A 16,557-nucleotide genomic window follows, 5' to 3' on the forward strand; every position below is an offset into this window, starting at 1 on the left:
GTCAATCAGAGAAAGACAAATATCATATGATTTCACTCTCATGTGGAATTTAAGAAACAAAACAGCTGAACATATGGGAAGGGAAAACCAAGAAAAAAAAAGAGAAGAAAGAGAACCGAATCACAAAAGACCCTTAACGATAGGGAACAAACTGAGGGTTGATGGAGGGAGATGGTTAGGAGATGGGCTAGATAGGTGATAGGTATTAAGAAGGGCACTTATAAGGGGCACCTGGGTGGCGCAGTCGGTTAAGCGTCCGACTTCAGCCAGGTCACGATCTCGCGGTCCGTGAGTTCGAGCCCCGCGTCAGGCTCTGGGCTGATGGCTCGGAGCCTGGAGCCTGTTTCCGATTCTGTGTCTCCCTCTCTCTCTGCCCCTCCCCCGTTCATGCTCTGTCTCTCTCTGTCCCAAAACTGAATAAATGTTGAAAAAAAAAAAAAAAAGAAGGGCACTTATGATGAGCACTGGGTGTTGTATGAAAGTGATGAATCACTGAATTCTATTTCTGAAACCAATATTGCACTGTATGTTAACTAACTAAAATAAAGATTAAAAAAAAATTTAAGATGCCTGAGTGGCTCAGTGGGTTAAGTGTCTAACTCTTGATTTTGGTTTAGGTGATGATCTCATGGTTCATGGGATTGAGCCCCATATTGGGTCCCACACTGATCGTGCAGAGCCTGTTTGGGATTCTCTCTCCCTCTCTTTCTGCCCCTTCCCTGCTTGTGTGCTTTCTCTCTCTCTCTCTCTCTCTCTCTCTCTCTCTCTCTCTCAAAAATAAGTAACGTTAAATTTTTTTTTTTAAAAAAGGGACACTAGGATACTTTCTGGAATGATAAATTTATTCTATAAATTTAGAACGGTGTGGTGATTACATGCATATACATATTTGTTGAAACTACAGAAGAATTTTACCTGAGGAAATTATGAAATAAAATCTATGTTTTATTAAAAGTTTGAAAGTTCCATGCAAAGACAGGTTGAGTTCTCAAAAGGAAAGCCAATAAATAATTCAGATAGCCAATAAATAATAAATAAAACTAAAATAGAGAAATAAAAAAATATTTTGAAGGTACATCTGCTTAAATATTAAATAGAGTATTTAATATTAAAGTTTGATTGTAGCTTCATGAGATTCGCATGTCTTATTTTGTGGTGAGAAAAAACAAAGGTTTTCTGAACTGATCTATTTCTGGAGAGGTTAGTAACTCCTCTTACCTAACACTGAAGTCTCTACAATGTTTGTGTTCTCTTCCCTTGACTATATAAATGTCTCTTTCTAGAATAATATTAATCCTGAGATATATTTAATGCTAGGCTTTGGTTTTGTCTTCCACTTTGCAGTAATGCACAAATAATTAAAATTGGATAAATTTCCACAGAAGGAAATTCATGTTTTGCCTGATGTTTATTATATCTGGACAAAATGCAGACGTAAAAATGCCTTTTCTTTATATCTCATGTTACCAAAGGAAAACTCATATCCAATGGCAGTTTGCTTTTTATCATGGTCTCACACTGAGAAAGAGATGAAGGAGAAAAATACATTTCTTCCATCAACTGTTTTCCACTGAGCAAGCAATGGGAAAAGCACATCTCTGAAAATCAAAAACCACTACCGACAGACCTCACGTATCTTTCTTTTTGACCAACACCAACAACAACCAAAAACAGTGAAGAAAGGAAAGAGAAAACACTACAAATGTCTTCTGTGAACCATTACAAAATCAGAAAACTACTTTTCTAAAAATGTATCTCTGCCTCCACTAAGCATTTTCAAGTACGTTTTAATAATGTAGCATTTGGTTCGTTATCAAAAAGGAAAATCCAAAACATAGATAATCCTCCAATCCACAAAGCAATGATGACCTCAGCCCCAGAGGATCTGGGATACAGGAAGAGGATGAACTGATCCTATGGACAGAAGCATGTTTACCTTGGGAGACCCTAGATCAAGGGTAACTGCTCCACCACCTCCCTGCTTTGCCATTTGCAATAACTTATGATTATCCATTTATATCAGGGATCAATCTACACATGGTGCTTTCTGATATTATTTATGAGACTTCTGTGTCTGCATGAATCCATATGACCTTAGACCTTCCCAATATGTGCTAAATAAATAGTCAGCCTAGGAACCTTCACCTGCTTCCATTGGCATATTTGGTTAACATTCTTCAAAGTAAAGACTTCAGGGAAGAAAAAAATTCATGTTCGCAATCTCCTGAAGAAAAAAGAAGCCTCCTTAACCAAAATCTAACATTTTGCTACAATTTGCTCCTAGGTGGTCACAGCCATGGCTTTTTCTTTTCACTCACAGGTGACTAGTTTAAATGAATATGAATATAAGTTAACTCACTAACACAGCTATTGTGAAATTGTACTTGGGCCTCAGCAATTCTATTTTAAACAAAGAACAGTCATGGTGCTTTGCAGCTGTTATGTAATTTTCACACTGAATGTCTCAGTTAACCTTCCCCAACTATGTGAAACAGCCAGGCGTCCCAACGTCCACTTTTTAGAGAGGTGTAGAAAAGGGATCTGAGACTCCTGGAGGTCAAGTTCTGAACACCACTTAGTTCAGACATGACAAAGATAAAATGCAAACCCAGTTCTCCCTTTCCAAATCCTGTGCTCTCCAACAATCCCTGGTTCCTCCACGCAGGAAATGTCAATTTAGACATTAAGGTGCGCAGAAGACTAGGAATATCACAATGCTTCATTTAGCATCTTCATTCTAAGGATGAAGAAACATAGTAGCTTAAGAAAAATCCCCTGAGCTGTAAAGTGCTGGGATACCTGCATATACAAAAATATGAGCACACAGTGACCAATGAGAAACTAAATCTTTAAAGATCAATAGACTTACTAAAAACCTTTCCCAGAGGGAAAATATCTGAATATCTCATAGCAGAAAACACAGAATTCAAGGTGGATGGAAAGAATAAGAGAACTGGGTACTTCTCCAAAGCAGTGTCAAGGCTGGCCTAGAACCAAGACTCGTGATTTCGCCATCAGCCTTTCTGTATCGTGGAAAGTACTTTCTGCCATGACCGTTCCAGTCCAATTCCCACTACATCTCACTTGTAACTCTATAGCAACTTATGTGCTAAGACTTAACTTCCAGAGTCTCTGAAGAACTTCAAAGTTTTATTAGAACCCCCTGAATTGGTGAAAACCCACCCTAGACATATGTGAACCAAAGTGCTGGGGTTGGGGTGGGGGGGTGGGAGGTGGGGCCCTGATACCTGAATTTGTAACCAGAAAAACCCACTCCAAGTTCCTTATAAACACTAGAGTTTGAGAACACTGCTCTACTGGACTGAAGTTTGAAAATAGAAACAGTATTCCCTATTGATTTCTTCTGAAGAAACCCTCTTTTGCCCTTTTGGTGATCACTTCTCAACTTCTCACTCTTATATGCCTCTTCTGGGCTCATTCCAGGGTGACTGATGAAAAACAGCCTTAAACATCTGCCTTGGGGTGGATGGGAACCCTGAACTGGGAAAGAGGAGGTTGGGAAAGCCCACTTTTAATCCTAGGGTGATGTGGTTCTGATACTTCCTGACCATTTCCCCAGACAACTGTAAAATCCTGCCTTTTTTTTTTTTTTTTTTTTTGCAGAAAATATTAAAAGCTCATTACAGTCCTACCATAGCTCTCTGAGCTGAATGCTACCAGCCACACCATCCACAGTTCATCCGAGCATTTTAAGAGCTAATCAGGACGTGATAAGACAAATGGATTAGATGTTGGAACTGGATTCTTTTGGTTTGGCTTCTAAACCCACTCGCTGTGTATTCTTGAGAGGACTTCACTTTCTCTCATTTAAAAATAAGAAATTAAAGTGGATTTGTGTTTGGAATTTTCAGACACACCAAAGGAAAAAAAAAATACATTTACATTGGAGGTCCTGGATGGCTCAGTCTGCTAAGCATCTGACTCTTGACTTCGACTCAGATCATGATCTCACAGTTTGTTAGTTCAAGCCCTGCATGGGTTCTGCACTGACAGTGGGGAGCCTGCTCAGGATTCTCTCTCTTCTTCTCTCTGCCCCTCCCCTGCTCAGTCACTCTCTCTCTTTCTCAAAATAAATAAATAAACCTAAAAAAAAAACATGCAAAAATACATTTACATTAATTGTGCACACACACGGATATTACAAACAGATTTCATGAGGGAACACCAAACTTTGTATAATAAGCTGATACTTTCTAGTTTATTCTTTTCTACTCCATACTTTGAGCAAATTTCATGACTGACTAATGAGTCATGAATGTTTTAGTGTTTGAAAAACATTGGAATAAGTGTTATATGGGTTTTTGTCTAATGTTAAAGTAGAAAATGAATCAAGTACATTTGTCTATTCTCTTGTCCCCTCTTGGTAGGATTATATTAATGCATATGCAGTAGATACTAATATAATATAAAATTGCAATTTAAATTAGTAAAGTTAGCTAATCAACTACATTCTTTCAAGATTCAAATATCTTGTACTTTAATAAAACATTTAATAAACATTTAATAAAACATTGTGCCAGTCTCACAATCAGCTACTAAGAAATTCTTCAGAATTTCTACCTATAAACATTTTACTTGTTCCTTTTTTTCTTTGTACTTCCCAGGCACATCTGGATGCAGGCAGAAACAGTGATGAGGGAGGGAGTCAAAGTAATAACCAGAAACTGATCTCTTTCCTTCCAAACACATATTTAGGGGCTGACATCATAGCCCCGTGGCATGAAATACAGATGGAAAAGTAACTGGATTCAAGTCAGGAAATTTAACCTTTATCAGATAAAGACAGGAAAGCCTTCAGCAGAGAAACTCACACCTGCTGTGAACTAGAAATCACCAGCCGAATATTGTCATTATTGCTCCGAAAATAACTTCGGCTAGAGCAATAAAATAGGACGAGGGCCAGTGATTAAGCTTCCACTGATGCTTTTTCCTGATACTGTTTTCTTCTACGGTAAATACAACAAATCAGACAACTGAAAAGAAGGCATCCCAACACCTCCTAGTTGCAGGTGGGCAGCTCCTGGGACTCGGGCTGCCTGGAGGGTGAGCCCACTGGCTAACCAGCAGGGGCCCCACATCAGCCTCCTGTGCCCAGCCCCTCTCTGAGCAGTCCTGCGGGGCCACCCTCAACAATTCACGACAGCCAATCACTCACATCCTGCCGTATGGGAACCTGAGACAGGCTCTAAAGTGGTAAGTTGAGTCTGCCATATGGCTTCCTGGGTCCGTCGTGTGATTGCTGTTTAGAATATCTGACTGTGTTAGTCAGACCGATGAGTTCATCCAGTCAAAGGCAGGAGCACAGGGGCCAGCCGGGCTTGGCGAAGGACGGAAAGCAAACACTCCCTTGTCTGTGATTTCAGCCCTGTCTGGGCCAAACAGAGGCCAAAGTAATGATTATCACATGGGGAGGCAGATCGAAAAGTCTTTGGAGTTTGCCATGTCAGGGTCCCTTTCTCATTTTGTCAAATCTCTTTTCTTGTGTTGTCTTTCTTTGTTAGTTTCTTTTCCTCTCCAGTTTGCTTTTTTTCCCCCCTTTTTCTCAACTTTCTTTTATGTTACTGGTCCCTTATCTCTCTGAAAACCTTTTTTAAATTAAGGTCTAGCTTCCATAGCCTTCCTGCCAGATTATTTTGGTCATTCTTGGTTCTTACTGCACTTGCTGTTGCCCTAAAAGCAAGTGTGGCTATGTCTTACTTTGCATATCGTTACAAAGATTTCCATGGTATTTTCAGGAGGCCCCAACAGCATTGTATGTTATCTAAGACACAGCTAGTTTATTCATGCAGCAAATTAGACTTGTGTTCACAGTTGATTACAGCCAGGAGACATCACAAATATGATCAAATCCAATCCCTTAATTTTACAGATGAGAAAACTGTGGCCCAAAGAATTCAAGTGGCTTGCTCCCAATCCTAACCTAATATTCAGTGTGGTTTGGGCCAAATGTATGAGACAGATAAAACTACAGACGTATGGAAAATTGTGTGCACCCTGTAATTTCTTAAAAAGCCAATTTTGGTCAATGGATGTTAAACCCTTGGACAAAGTCCAGTGAATATATCAATTGCGTAACATAACCTATTGTAATTGCTGGGGATTCAACTCCCCTGCTCTCGAGCTGGATAATAAACTGTCTCCGAGAAGGGGGCCCTCAGGACAGAAGGGTGTATGATTCACTCACATGCAGGTTTCTGGAGAAATCTAAAGCCATACTACCAAAACACAGAACTTGAACTACCAGAGAACAGCAGTTTTGCATGGAATACAGAATAGTGGCCAGCCACTCTGAAAAGAAATAACTGAGAAATTGGGAAGGGATTCTGAGTGAATGTTTTTTTAAAAAAAAATATGTATTCATTCATTCATTTATTTATTTATGAGGGTGGGGATTTTAAAAGATAAGCACCTAAAGATCTCTGGAGGCAAGTCTATGTTACAGGGAGCATATCCTGCACAGGAAAAGCTTCCAGTACTTTCTCAAAAGAACATCAGTGAATCACATCATGCTGTTGGGGCAGCTCAGAGGCTGTGGGATGCGTGAGAAGCTCAGCCACCAAATGTATATTCTAGAGCTACACTGGATGGCATTTTTGTCCAGTAAATATCTTTCTAAATATGATGCCAAAGACCAGACTCTCTAAAAGGGCACACATCCCATGTGGGAACATGAGCCTAATAATTCCTTGTGCTTTTGGGGCTGGGGGCATCTCTGCAGAGTTTACAAACTACCTCAAAGACCCTGCTTACAGGAGATGTTTATTTCCCACACTGCACTTGCAAAGAGCAAAGTTAGGATGAGAATTAAATAACAGGAAAAATAATAAAAGAAATAAATGCTAAAAAGCTTCATTTTCATTAAGTCAAATTTAGAAATACATTTTTGTTAAGAAATGTTCCATTTCCTGCCACAGGGTTTCATGTAGTAGTCTTTTATTCTTATATGCTGCTGTCCTTTCTCTAATTTCTTTTTCTTCTAAGTTTTTTTTTTTTAATTATTTATTTTGAGAGGGAGACAGAGAGAGCACACGCACATGAGTTACGGAGGGGCGGATAGAGGGAGGGAGAGAGAGAATCCCAAGCAGGCTCCACTCTGTCAGCACGAAGCCCAGGGCGGGGCTGGATCCCACAGACTGTTGCATTATGACCTGAGGCAAAACCAGGAGTCAGATGTCCAACTGAATGAACCACCCAGACACCCCCCTTTCTCTAATTTCTTAAAATTAGTATTTAGTCTCTTAAATAATTTTTAATTTTGATAGAATTTTAAGCTTGAAAGTTTAAGAACTAGCTCCCAAATTCCTCTCACCTAGATTTACTACATATTTGTATTTTGCCCTCATTGCTTTATCTCTGTCTCTTTCTCCAACTTACTCCCTTATTATCTGAACCAATTGAGAATAATTTGGAAACATGCAATGTCTTTACCTCTAAAAATATCGATGTATCATTCCTAAGAAGGAAAACATTCTCTGACAAAACACTGTACAATTATTATAATTAGAAAATTTAACACTCATACGGTACTCTGGTCTAATCATTATTTTTAAGAAGGAAGGTACTGGAGTCACCACACTCTTTTCTACATCGGCTTTCATTGTGCACCACGGGTTCAAAGATAAAGTATTCTCATAGTACTATTTTGTAAGGAACCAAGTTGGTACCAAGGAGATGATGCTGTTTTGTTACCTGCTGACACGTCAATTGCTTCATAGTTTATTAAAAAGCCTTCATATGCAAGGTCAGAGTCAGCCACAAATACAAGCATTAATGCATTAGTACTGCTGGTAAGAGAGGGTGGGACTGATTTTCCACAATATCTGTGCGAAACCAAGAAAGAACAGAGGTTTAAATTTTTTTTAGTATACTTGCAATGAGGTACCAAATATTAGGACATGTAAAAATAAAAATAGTATCCCCTATTAACCTTAAAAACCAAATATATTTCAGGCACAAAACATTCACAAAGTTGCTGAAGATCATCCTATTCATGATTACTTCCCTGAAATGGTTTTAAGTGTTATACTTACCTGTGAGGCTTGTCGTACATAAGAAGTTTAGTGAAATGAGATAGCAGAAGCTCTACTAAGTCACTGTATATCATATGAATTAACTTCTTAATAAAAATGTAATAAACTTACACAACAGCGGGAAACCATATACCATAAACTACAGTTTATAAACTATAGTCAACTCTATCATTGGAGGCATTATGACTTTGAGCAGATGACTCAACCTTGGCGCCTCAGTTTTCACTTCTCTAAAATGAGGGTCATGATAGTAACTACTTCATAGAATTTCATAGAATTGTTTTCAGAATTTTGAGTTAGTATACTGTATAGAAGAAGCTTAGAACAGTGCCTAGAATAGTGAGCCCTATAGAGGTGGACTCTATTATCTTTAAACACCTGGCCTGTGCAGAGGTAAAAGTTTGGTTACTGAGCCATGTTAAATTTTTGCCTAATAGAATGAATGTGACTCAGAAAAACTATTCTAATAATGCTGAAAAGAGAGAATAATGCTGAAATTAATGCTAAAAGATATTCCAAGAGCTTATTTCTAGAGAAACACCTATGAGAGTGATTAGAAAATAGAAATCTCGGGGCGCCTGGGTGGCACAGTCGGTTAAGCGTCCGACTTCAGCCAGGTCACGATCTCGTGGTCCGTGGGTTCGAGCCCCGCGTCGGGCTCTGGGCTGATGGCTCAGAGCCTGGAGCCTGTTTCCGATTCTGTGTCTCCCTCTCTCTCTGCCCCTCCCCCGTTCATGCTCTGTCTCTCTCTGTCCCAAAAATAAATAAACGTTGAAAAAAAAAAAAAAAAAAAAAAGAAAATAGAAATCTCAAATCAAAGCAAATTAACCAAATGGAATCAAAGTAAATTAACCAAATGGAATCAAAGCAAATTAACCAAATGGAATGGCATGGGAAAAATATATAAAAACAAAAATAAGAGGTAGAGTTGAATATGGGAAATAGATGAGTTAAGTTCCAAGGGAGGAAAAGAAAAATCTGCATTGTTAAAGGATTTAATATCTCGATCAAAACAAAGGTAAGTGAATGAAAAATGTACATGTCTTTTTATATGCACATATTTACCAAATTTGGGCAAGATTATTACAGCTTATGTCACTCATCAAAAATTATATATTTTGCAGTGACTATGATCAAGTCTCATGAAAAAGAAGAAAAATTGTAAAATGAAAGATTAAGAGTAAGAGAAAAAATGAAGAGGGAGAAAAAAGTAGGAGAAGAAATAAGTTTAAGAAAATAATGAATAAAGGGAAAATGTTTAAAATAGATGAGAAAAAATAAAATGAAATGTAAGAAGAAATAAAAAAAGAAATCATCAGATCCCCATTTCCAACAAAGATGTAATAACAGGGGCTCGATATAAACTTTTACATGAAACAACTAAAAATGTGGACAAAATATATAAACCAATGGATCTCAAGACACTGGATATCAAACAAGAAGGACAGTGATTCTTCAGAGACAACAAACAAGTGAGTTTGAAAGCAAAACTGGAAATGATTAAGTTGTTCCCAGGTAACTTAATATATCCTTAAAGAAAGCTCAACATATGTGGAATTTAAGAAACAAAACAAACAAGGGGTGCCTGGTTGGTTCAGTCAGTTGAGCATCTGAATATTGTTTTTGGCTAAGGTCATGATTCCAGAGTTGTGGGATCAAGCCTTGCAATGGGTTCCACACGGAGCATGGAGCCTACTTAAGATATTCTCTCTCTCTCTCTCTCTCTCTCTCTCTCTCTCTTTTCCTGTCTCTAGCTCTAGCTCTGGCTCTAGCTCTTTCTGCCTTTTTCCCTACTCACTCTCAAAAGAAAGAAAGAAAGAAAGAAAGAAAGAAAGAAAGAAAGAAAGAAAGAAAGAAAGAAAGAAGCAAGCAAAGGGGGAAGAAAAGGAGTGAGGCAAACCAAGAAACACACTCTTAACTATAGGGAACAAACTGGTGGTTACCAGAGGGGAGGTCGGTGGGAGGATGGGTGAAATAGGTGATGAGTGCACTTGTGATGAGCACTGGGTGTTGTATGGAAGTGTTGAATCACTATATTGTACACCTGAAACTAATGTGACACTGTATGTCACTAACTGGAATTGAAATAAATACTTAATAAAAAAATAAACCTCAAAAACACATATAGGAATACAATAATGTCCAGTACACAAAAATACAAATTTGAAAAAATATCTGGCATCTTATCAAATATTACCAGGCATGAAAAGTAAGAAAGTAGAATCCATAATGAGAAGAAAATTTTATCAATCAGAACACAGCAAGAAATGACATAGATGACTGAATTAGCAAACAAAAATATTAAAATAGTTATAACTGTATCCCAAAGATTTAAGAAGCAAGAGGAAAAAAATAATGTGTAGAGACATGGAAGATATAAAGATGGCCCAAACTGAATTTCCAGAAATGAAAACTATAATGTCTAAGATGAAAGATACACTTGGTAGGATTAATAGCATAAGAGACACTGCAGAAGAGAAGATTAGCACACTCGAATACACAGCAATAGAAGCTTTCCAAAATGAAACACCCAGAGAACAAAAACTCAAAATCTAATGAACAGAGTTCATGAATGAATTCTGAGACAATATCAAAGGGCCTAAGACACCTATAACCAGAGTCCCCAAGGGGACTAAACTAATGACCCCCAAATTTTTCAATTTGAAAAAAGTACTGTATTTCAAGAAAAAGTATTTCAAGAACTAATGGCCACAAAATTTTCAATTTGATAAAACTATAATCGCTCAGATCCTAGAAGCTCAATGACAAAAAATTATGCTAAGAAAAGCCAGACCCCCCCCAAAAAAATACATACAATATAATTCCATATTTATACAACTCCAGAATATGCAAGCTAATTTACAGCAATAGAAATGGTGGTGCTTTCCTAGGGGTGGGGATGAAGGATGGAAGGAATTATAATAGTCAGAAAGTTAGAGGAGTGATGGATGTGTACATTACCTTGATTTTTGTAATGTTTTCATGGGTTTGCTTAACTTACACAAAATTGAATGGCTGAAGACTAAGGCTACAGAGTAGTAAGTAGTGATGCAGAAATGGTCATTAAGAAGCGTGTTGATCTCATCTGGTTTTTATAACACAACATGGTACATTTTAACATCCTTCAACACAATAGGAAAGAAAGAAAGCAGGAAACTTTGATGTTAAGAAAAATAAATAAAAACAAAACATTCTCACCTCCCAAGATATGTCCCAGAACCAGTGTCATAAACTTCCAAGTAGTCATTTGTGCAATTGTAATGAAACTCCAGATGAAATCTCCTGAATATCAAATGAATCAGGTAGCCAGGTTGGACTAATATGTGCCAAGTACAGTTGATGCCATGAGGGTAGATATTTGGGTGGCCAGGACTTTGAATGATTCCTGTTGATTCTGTGAGAATTTTTCCACATGCTGTTGAAATAAAAATAATAATCATTATTAGAACCAGTAACCAACAAGCTACCTGAAAATTCAAACTAAAACAATTGGACCATAACCTCTCAAAAGCTGAAAAAGAAAAATGTTCCCCATATGCCACTTAAGTGAACTTAGTTCCTCCCTTATTAATGGAAATCAGTTAACTATTGATATGTACTGATTAAGAAATATATTTTTTCTTTGGCTTTGAATGTACATTAAAATTTTTACAATGTAGATAACTACACATCTACAGTGTAGATGAATTTTCTATAATAATTTATTTCCACTGTTTACTTTTTCTGCCAAGAGACAAAGCAGGAGAAAAAAATCAGTATCTTACCTAATTCTGCAGTACTGAATTTAGCCATGAAACCACGATTTTCAGTAGAAGAACTTTTCACAAATATGACATAAAGAAAATTGTACACAGATGTTATAAATGAAGGTATGTCTGTGCCACAATATTTTTTATTTTCAGGAGAACCCAAAATGGAACTACTACCAATCTAGTAAAAAAAAAAAAAAAAAAAAAAAAAAGATATATTTAAATTTATTTTGTTAGGTATTTTTTTTAAATTTTTTTTTCAACGTTTTTTATTTAATTTTGGGACAGAGAGAGACAGAGCATGAACGGAGGAGGGGAAGAGAGAGAGGGAGACACAGAATCGGAAACAGGCTCCAGGCTCCGAGCCATCAGCCCAGAGCCTGACGCGGGGCTCGAACTCACGGACCGCGAGATCGTGACCTGGCTGAAGTCGGACACTTAACCGACTGCGCCACCCAGGTGCCCCTTGTTAGGTATTATTTTTGAAAATTGCTTTGAAAATAATTATTTTTGAAATATTTTTATCAATGCAGTAAAAATAAATTGTAGCCACCACCAAAGAAACTCTATATCCATTAGCAGTCATTCCCCATTTCTGAACCCCAGGCTCAGATTGTCCATTCTGGGCATTTCAAATAAATAAAATCACACACTACATGGTCTTGTGTGACTATCTTCTTTCACTCCATCTGTTTTCAAAATTCATCCATGTAACATGTGCCATTTCTTCATTCCTTTTTGATGACCTATAATATTCCATTATATGGATATACTACTTTTATTAATCCATTCATCATTTGAATGGAAATTTATATTGTTTCTACTTTTTGGCTACCAAGAATAATGAGTATAGTCATTTATGTATGAATTTTTGTGTGGACATGTATTCATTTCCTTTGGATATACACCTAGAAGTGGAATTACTGGATCAAATGATAAATGATAATTTCTGGATCAAATGTTTATTTTTTTGTGGAACTTGCAATTGTTTTCCAATGTGACTGTACCATTTTATATGCTTACTAGCATTGAAAGTGTAAAAGATTCCAATTTCTCTATATCCTTGTCAACACTCATTATTTTATGACTTCATGATTATGGCCATCCCAGTGCTTGTGAAGCAGCATCTCATTACGGTTTGATTTGTATTTCCCTGAAGATTAGTGATATTGAGCATTGTTTCATATGATTATGGGGTATTTGTATATCTTCTTTGGAGAAATATATATTTAGATTATTTACCCATTTTAAAAATTAAATTGTTTTTAATTTTGATGAAGTCAAATTTTTCTACTTTTTCTTTTGTTGTGCTCTTTGTGTAATATCTAAGAAGGCTTGGCCTAACCTAGGTGACAATGTTTTCTTCTAAATTTTCATTGTTTTAGCTCCCACATATAGGTCTATGATCCATTTTTAATTAATTTCTGTGTATGGTGTAAGGAAGAGGTCTGCTCTCATAATTTTGCATGTGGATATTAAGCACCTTTTGTTGAAAATACTATTTTTTCTCACTGAAATGTTGTGGCACCCCTTTCCAGAACCATAAAGGTTGCTGGCCGTAAAGGTATAGATTTATTTCTATATTTCCAATTCTATTCTATTGTTCCATATTTTTGTCCTTACTCAACTAACATACTATCTTTATTACTGTAGCTTTGCTCCAGGTTTTGACATTGGTCAAGTGTGAGTCTTCCAACTTGGTTCTTCTTTTCCAAAAATACTTTCTGGCATTTCCATATGAATTTTACAATCAGCTTGTGAATTTCTTCAGAACGTGTCAGCTGGGATTTTGATAGGGATTAAATGGAATCTTTAGATATATTTGGGGAGTACTACCAACTGAACAACATTAAGTCTTCTAATCCATGAACATGGGATGTCTTTCCACTTATTTAGGTCTTTAATTTCCTTCAACAATGCTTTGAGAGCACAAGTTTTACATGTCTTTTTAAAGACGTATTTCTCAATGTTTATTCTTTTTTTACACTGTTGTAAATGGCATTGTCTGCTTGGTTTCATTTTCAACTTGTTCATTGCTAGTGTATAGAAAAGCAAATGACTTTCATATTTTGATCTTGTATCATGCAGCTTTCTGAATATGTTTGTGTGTGTGGATTCCTTCTAATAGTTTGTGCGTATGTATGTGTGGATTCCTTTTGATTTTCTATATACAAGATCATGTCACCTGTGAAAAGAGAGAGTTTTACTCCTTGCTTTTCATTTTGAATGCATTTTCACTCCTTTTATTTGCTTAATTGCTCTAGCTAAAATTTCCAGTATAATGTTAAATAGAAGTAGTGAGAACAGACATCTTTGCCTTTTTACTGACAATAAGGGCAAAGGATTTAGTGTTTTATCATTAAATATGATGCTAGTTATGGGCTTTTTATACATGCCCATTTTGGAATTAAGGAAGTTCCCTTCTATTCCTAGTTTATTGAGTGTTTTTATCATGAAAAGATGATGAATTTTGTCAAGTGCTTTTTTTGCATCTATTGAGGTAATCACGTGGAGAGTTTTTCCTTTATTTTATTTTATATCACTGATTTTTGAATATATACCAACCTTACATTCCTGGGGTAAATCCCACTTGGTCATGGTGTATACTCCTCCTTATATGCAGCTGAATTCAGTTAGCTAGTATTTTGTTGAGGATTTCTGCATCTATATTTATAAGAGATATTGGTCTATACAAACTAGTTTTGTTTCATATAGCTGATCTGAGGATAACATGACATAATATTTTTAATTATATTCTGCCAAATACAAATATCCAAAGTTATTTCACTCTTACCTCAATATAATCTGTATCACAGTGGGCAGAATTTCCTATTTCAAAGGCAGTGAAGTTGAGAATAACTACTTGGCTTTGGGGTTGGTAGATTGTCCACCTGCAGACCCTTTCTCCTGGGTACACATTAGGATAAAAAGGTGAGCGAATGACCCCTTCTCCAGTTAATTCTCCTCCACAAGCTGTAAATATGAAAACGATAGTAGAGTTTGTTCAGAGATAAACGATTTTTGCCTTCACTTTCAATGCGAAGTTTAATTCTGCATAGAAATATAAAGGAATGTGATCTTACTATTAGAATTTTTTCCTTGCCACTAAAGGACATAAAAATGACTACATTATTTCAAGAAATTAAAATGTTACAGTAAGACAAATGAGAGACTTAAAAATTTTCTTACCAACTTGATAAACAGCTCTGAAACTAGCTCTTACAACTGTAACATCTATTTTAAGCCTGATCCAGATACTATTAGTAATGGATTTAATCTGAGAGAGAGTTTCATTGCCACAGGCTTTTCCAAGCAAGGTTTGATCATCTCGAACCTAAAGAGAAAAATAAAACAGATCTGTAACCCTAATCAACAAAATTACCTTGGCAATGGTGGATTATTTGGAGATGATAAAATGGCAGTTTCAAAATAAATTATAATCTAACTTGGGTTACATATTTATATTATTTTTGAAAGTAATCAATGGGTCATTTTTTAGCACCATGCCATAACATTAAATATTGATAATATCTTAAACCAAAAACAAAGCCAAAAGCATGTAAATATTTAAAGTGTTCTCCTAATAATTTCTACAATATCAAAAGGGATATAAATGTACAACTTCTGATTATTTAGAAAACAAAAAAATGTGAGAATATGATATACCAAAATATGCAACTGTCAGCCACATCTGTAATTAAAGTAAGTCATAGACTAAACTGCTTTTATTAATGAAAGAAAGAGACAGAAAAGTAGATTACAGAAAGAAGATTAAAGGAGTCAACTTAAAAAATTGGAAACAGGTATTAAAATGAGGGATAATAAAGTAAAAGTGAAACCTAATAAATAAAATACAAAAGAAAGTTGAATTCAAGAATACATTCAAGAACTGTATTGGGGAGGTAGTTTGGGGGATGGGGATATTTAAGACATATCTTTGTCAATAAAGATAAAAGAAAATAAAGAAAAAATAAATAAACACAAATACACAAATCCAAAATGAGAAAGTTGATACAAATACACAGATACTGATACATTCATTTCCTATGAATAATAATTCTTTGTCAAACTCTATGCTAATGTTTGAAATAATTATTTACAGAAAAAACAGAAATTACTAAAATTATCTTAAGGAGAAGGAAAATAAAATCTGAGTAGACAATAAACCATGGATTAAATTGAAAACATTATCAAATAGCTACGTCCCACCGCCCCCCAAAAAAACTTCCAGGAGATGCTCTACCCTGTCAATTATTTCAAGCTTTTAAGGAGCAGATAATTGTCACATATAATTTGTTCTAAGGTACCCTCACATATGGAACAATCTCCAACTAATTGCTCTCAGAACCATCTTACTAAATTCCAACAGAGAATAATACAAATGAAACTATGCATTGATCTCACCTATTTACACCGATATCAAAATCTTAAACGCAATTCTAGAAAAACAAATTCGCTTCATTGTTAGGCTTATAAACCAGTCATATGTGGGAATTTGAATAATGCATGGATTATGTGAAATTACAAGTTATAAATTAAGCTCATCAATGGATCCAGTAAGATAAACCATCTGTTTCCATAGATGTAAAAAAAAAGAAAGAAAGAAAGAAAGAAAGAAAGAAAGAAAGAAAGAAAGAAAGAAAGAAAAGAAAAGAAAAGAAAAGAAAAGAAAAGAAAAGAAAAGAAAAGAAATGTCAGCATTCCTGTTTATTAAAAGCAAAACTCTTAGAAAGTTAGGAGGAAAAGAAAATTTCCTT

At 35.9% G+C, this 16,557-nt stretch overlaps 1 protein-coding gene across 2 annotated transcripts in view; it reads right to left on the reverse strand.

The window, feature by feature from the left end:
* CUBN (cubilin) overlaps nt 1-16,557 on the reverse strand; it is a 283,940-nt gene that overhangs the window by 208,438 nt on the left and 58,945 nt on the right. For both annotated transcript variants that reach the window (XM_045463384.1, XM_045463382.1), the window contains exons 18-22: nt 14,990-15,134; nt 14,595-14,773; nt 11,816-11,981; nt 11,250-11,466; nt 7,711-7,841 (exon numbers count right to left, since the gene is read on the reverse strand). In XM_045463384.1, the coding sequence (XP_045319340.1) occupies nt 7,711-7,841; nt 11,250-11,466; nt 11,816-11,981; nt 14,595-14,773; nt 14,990-15,134 (838 nt within the window). The remainder of the gene's footprint in view (nt 1-7,710; nt 7,842-11,249; nt 11,467-11,815; nt 11,982-14,594; nt 14,774-14,989; nt 15,135-16,557) is intronic.

This window comes from Leopardus geoffroyi, chromosome B4 (genome assembly GCF_018350155.1).
Source record: "Leopardus geoffroyi isolate Oge1 chromosome B4, O.geoffroyi_Oge1_pat1.0, whole genome shotgun sequence".
Lineage (NCBI taxonomy): Eukaryota > Metazoa > Chordata > Mammalia > Carnivora > Felidae > Leopardus > Leopardus geoffroyi.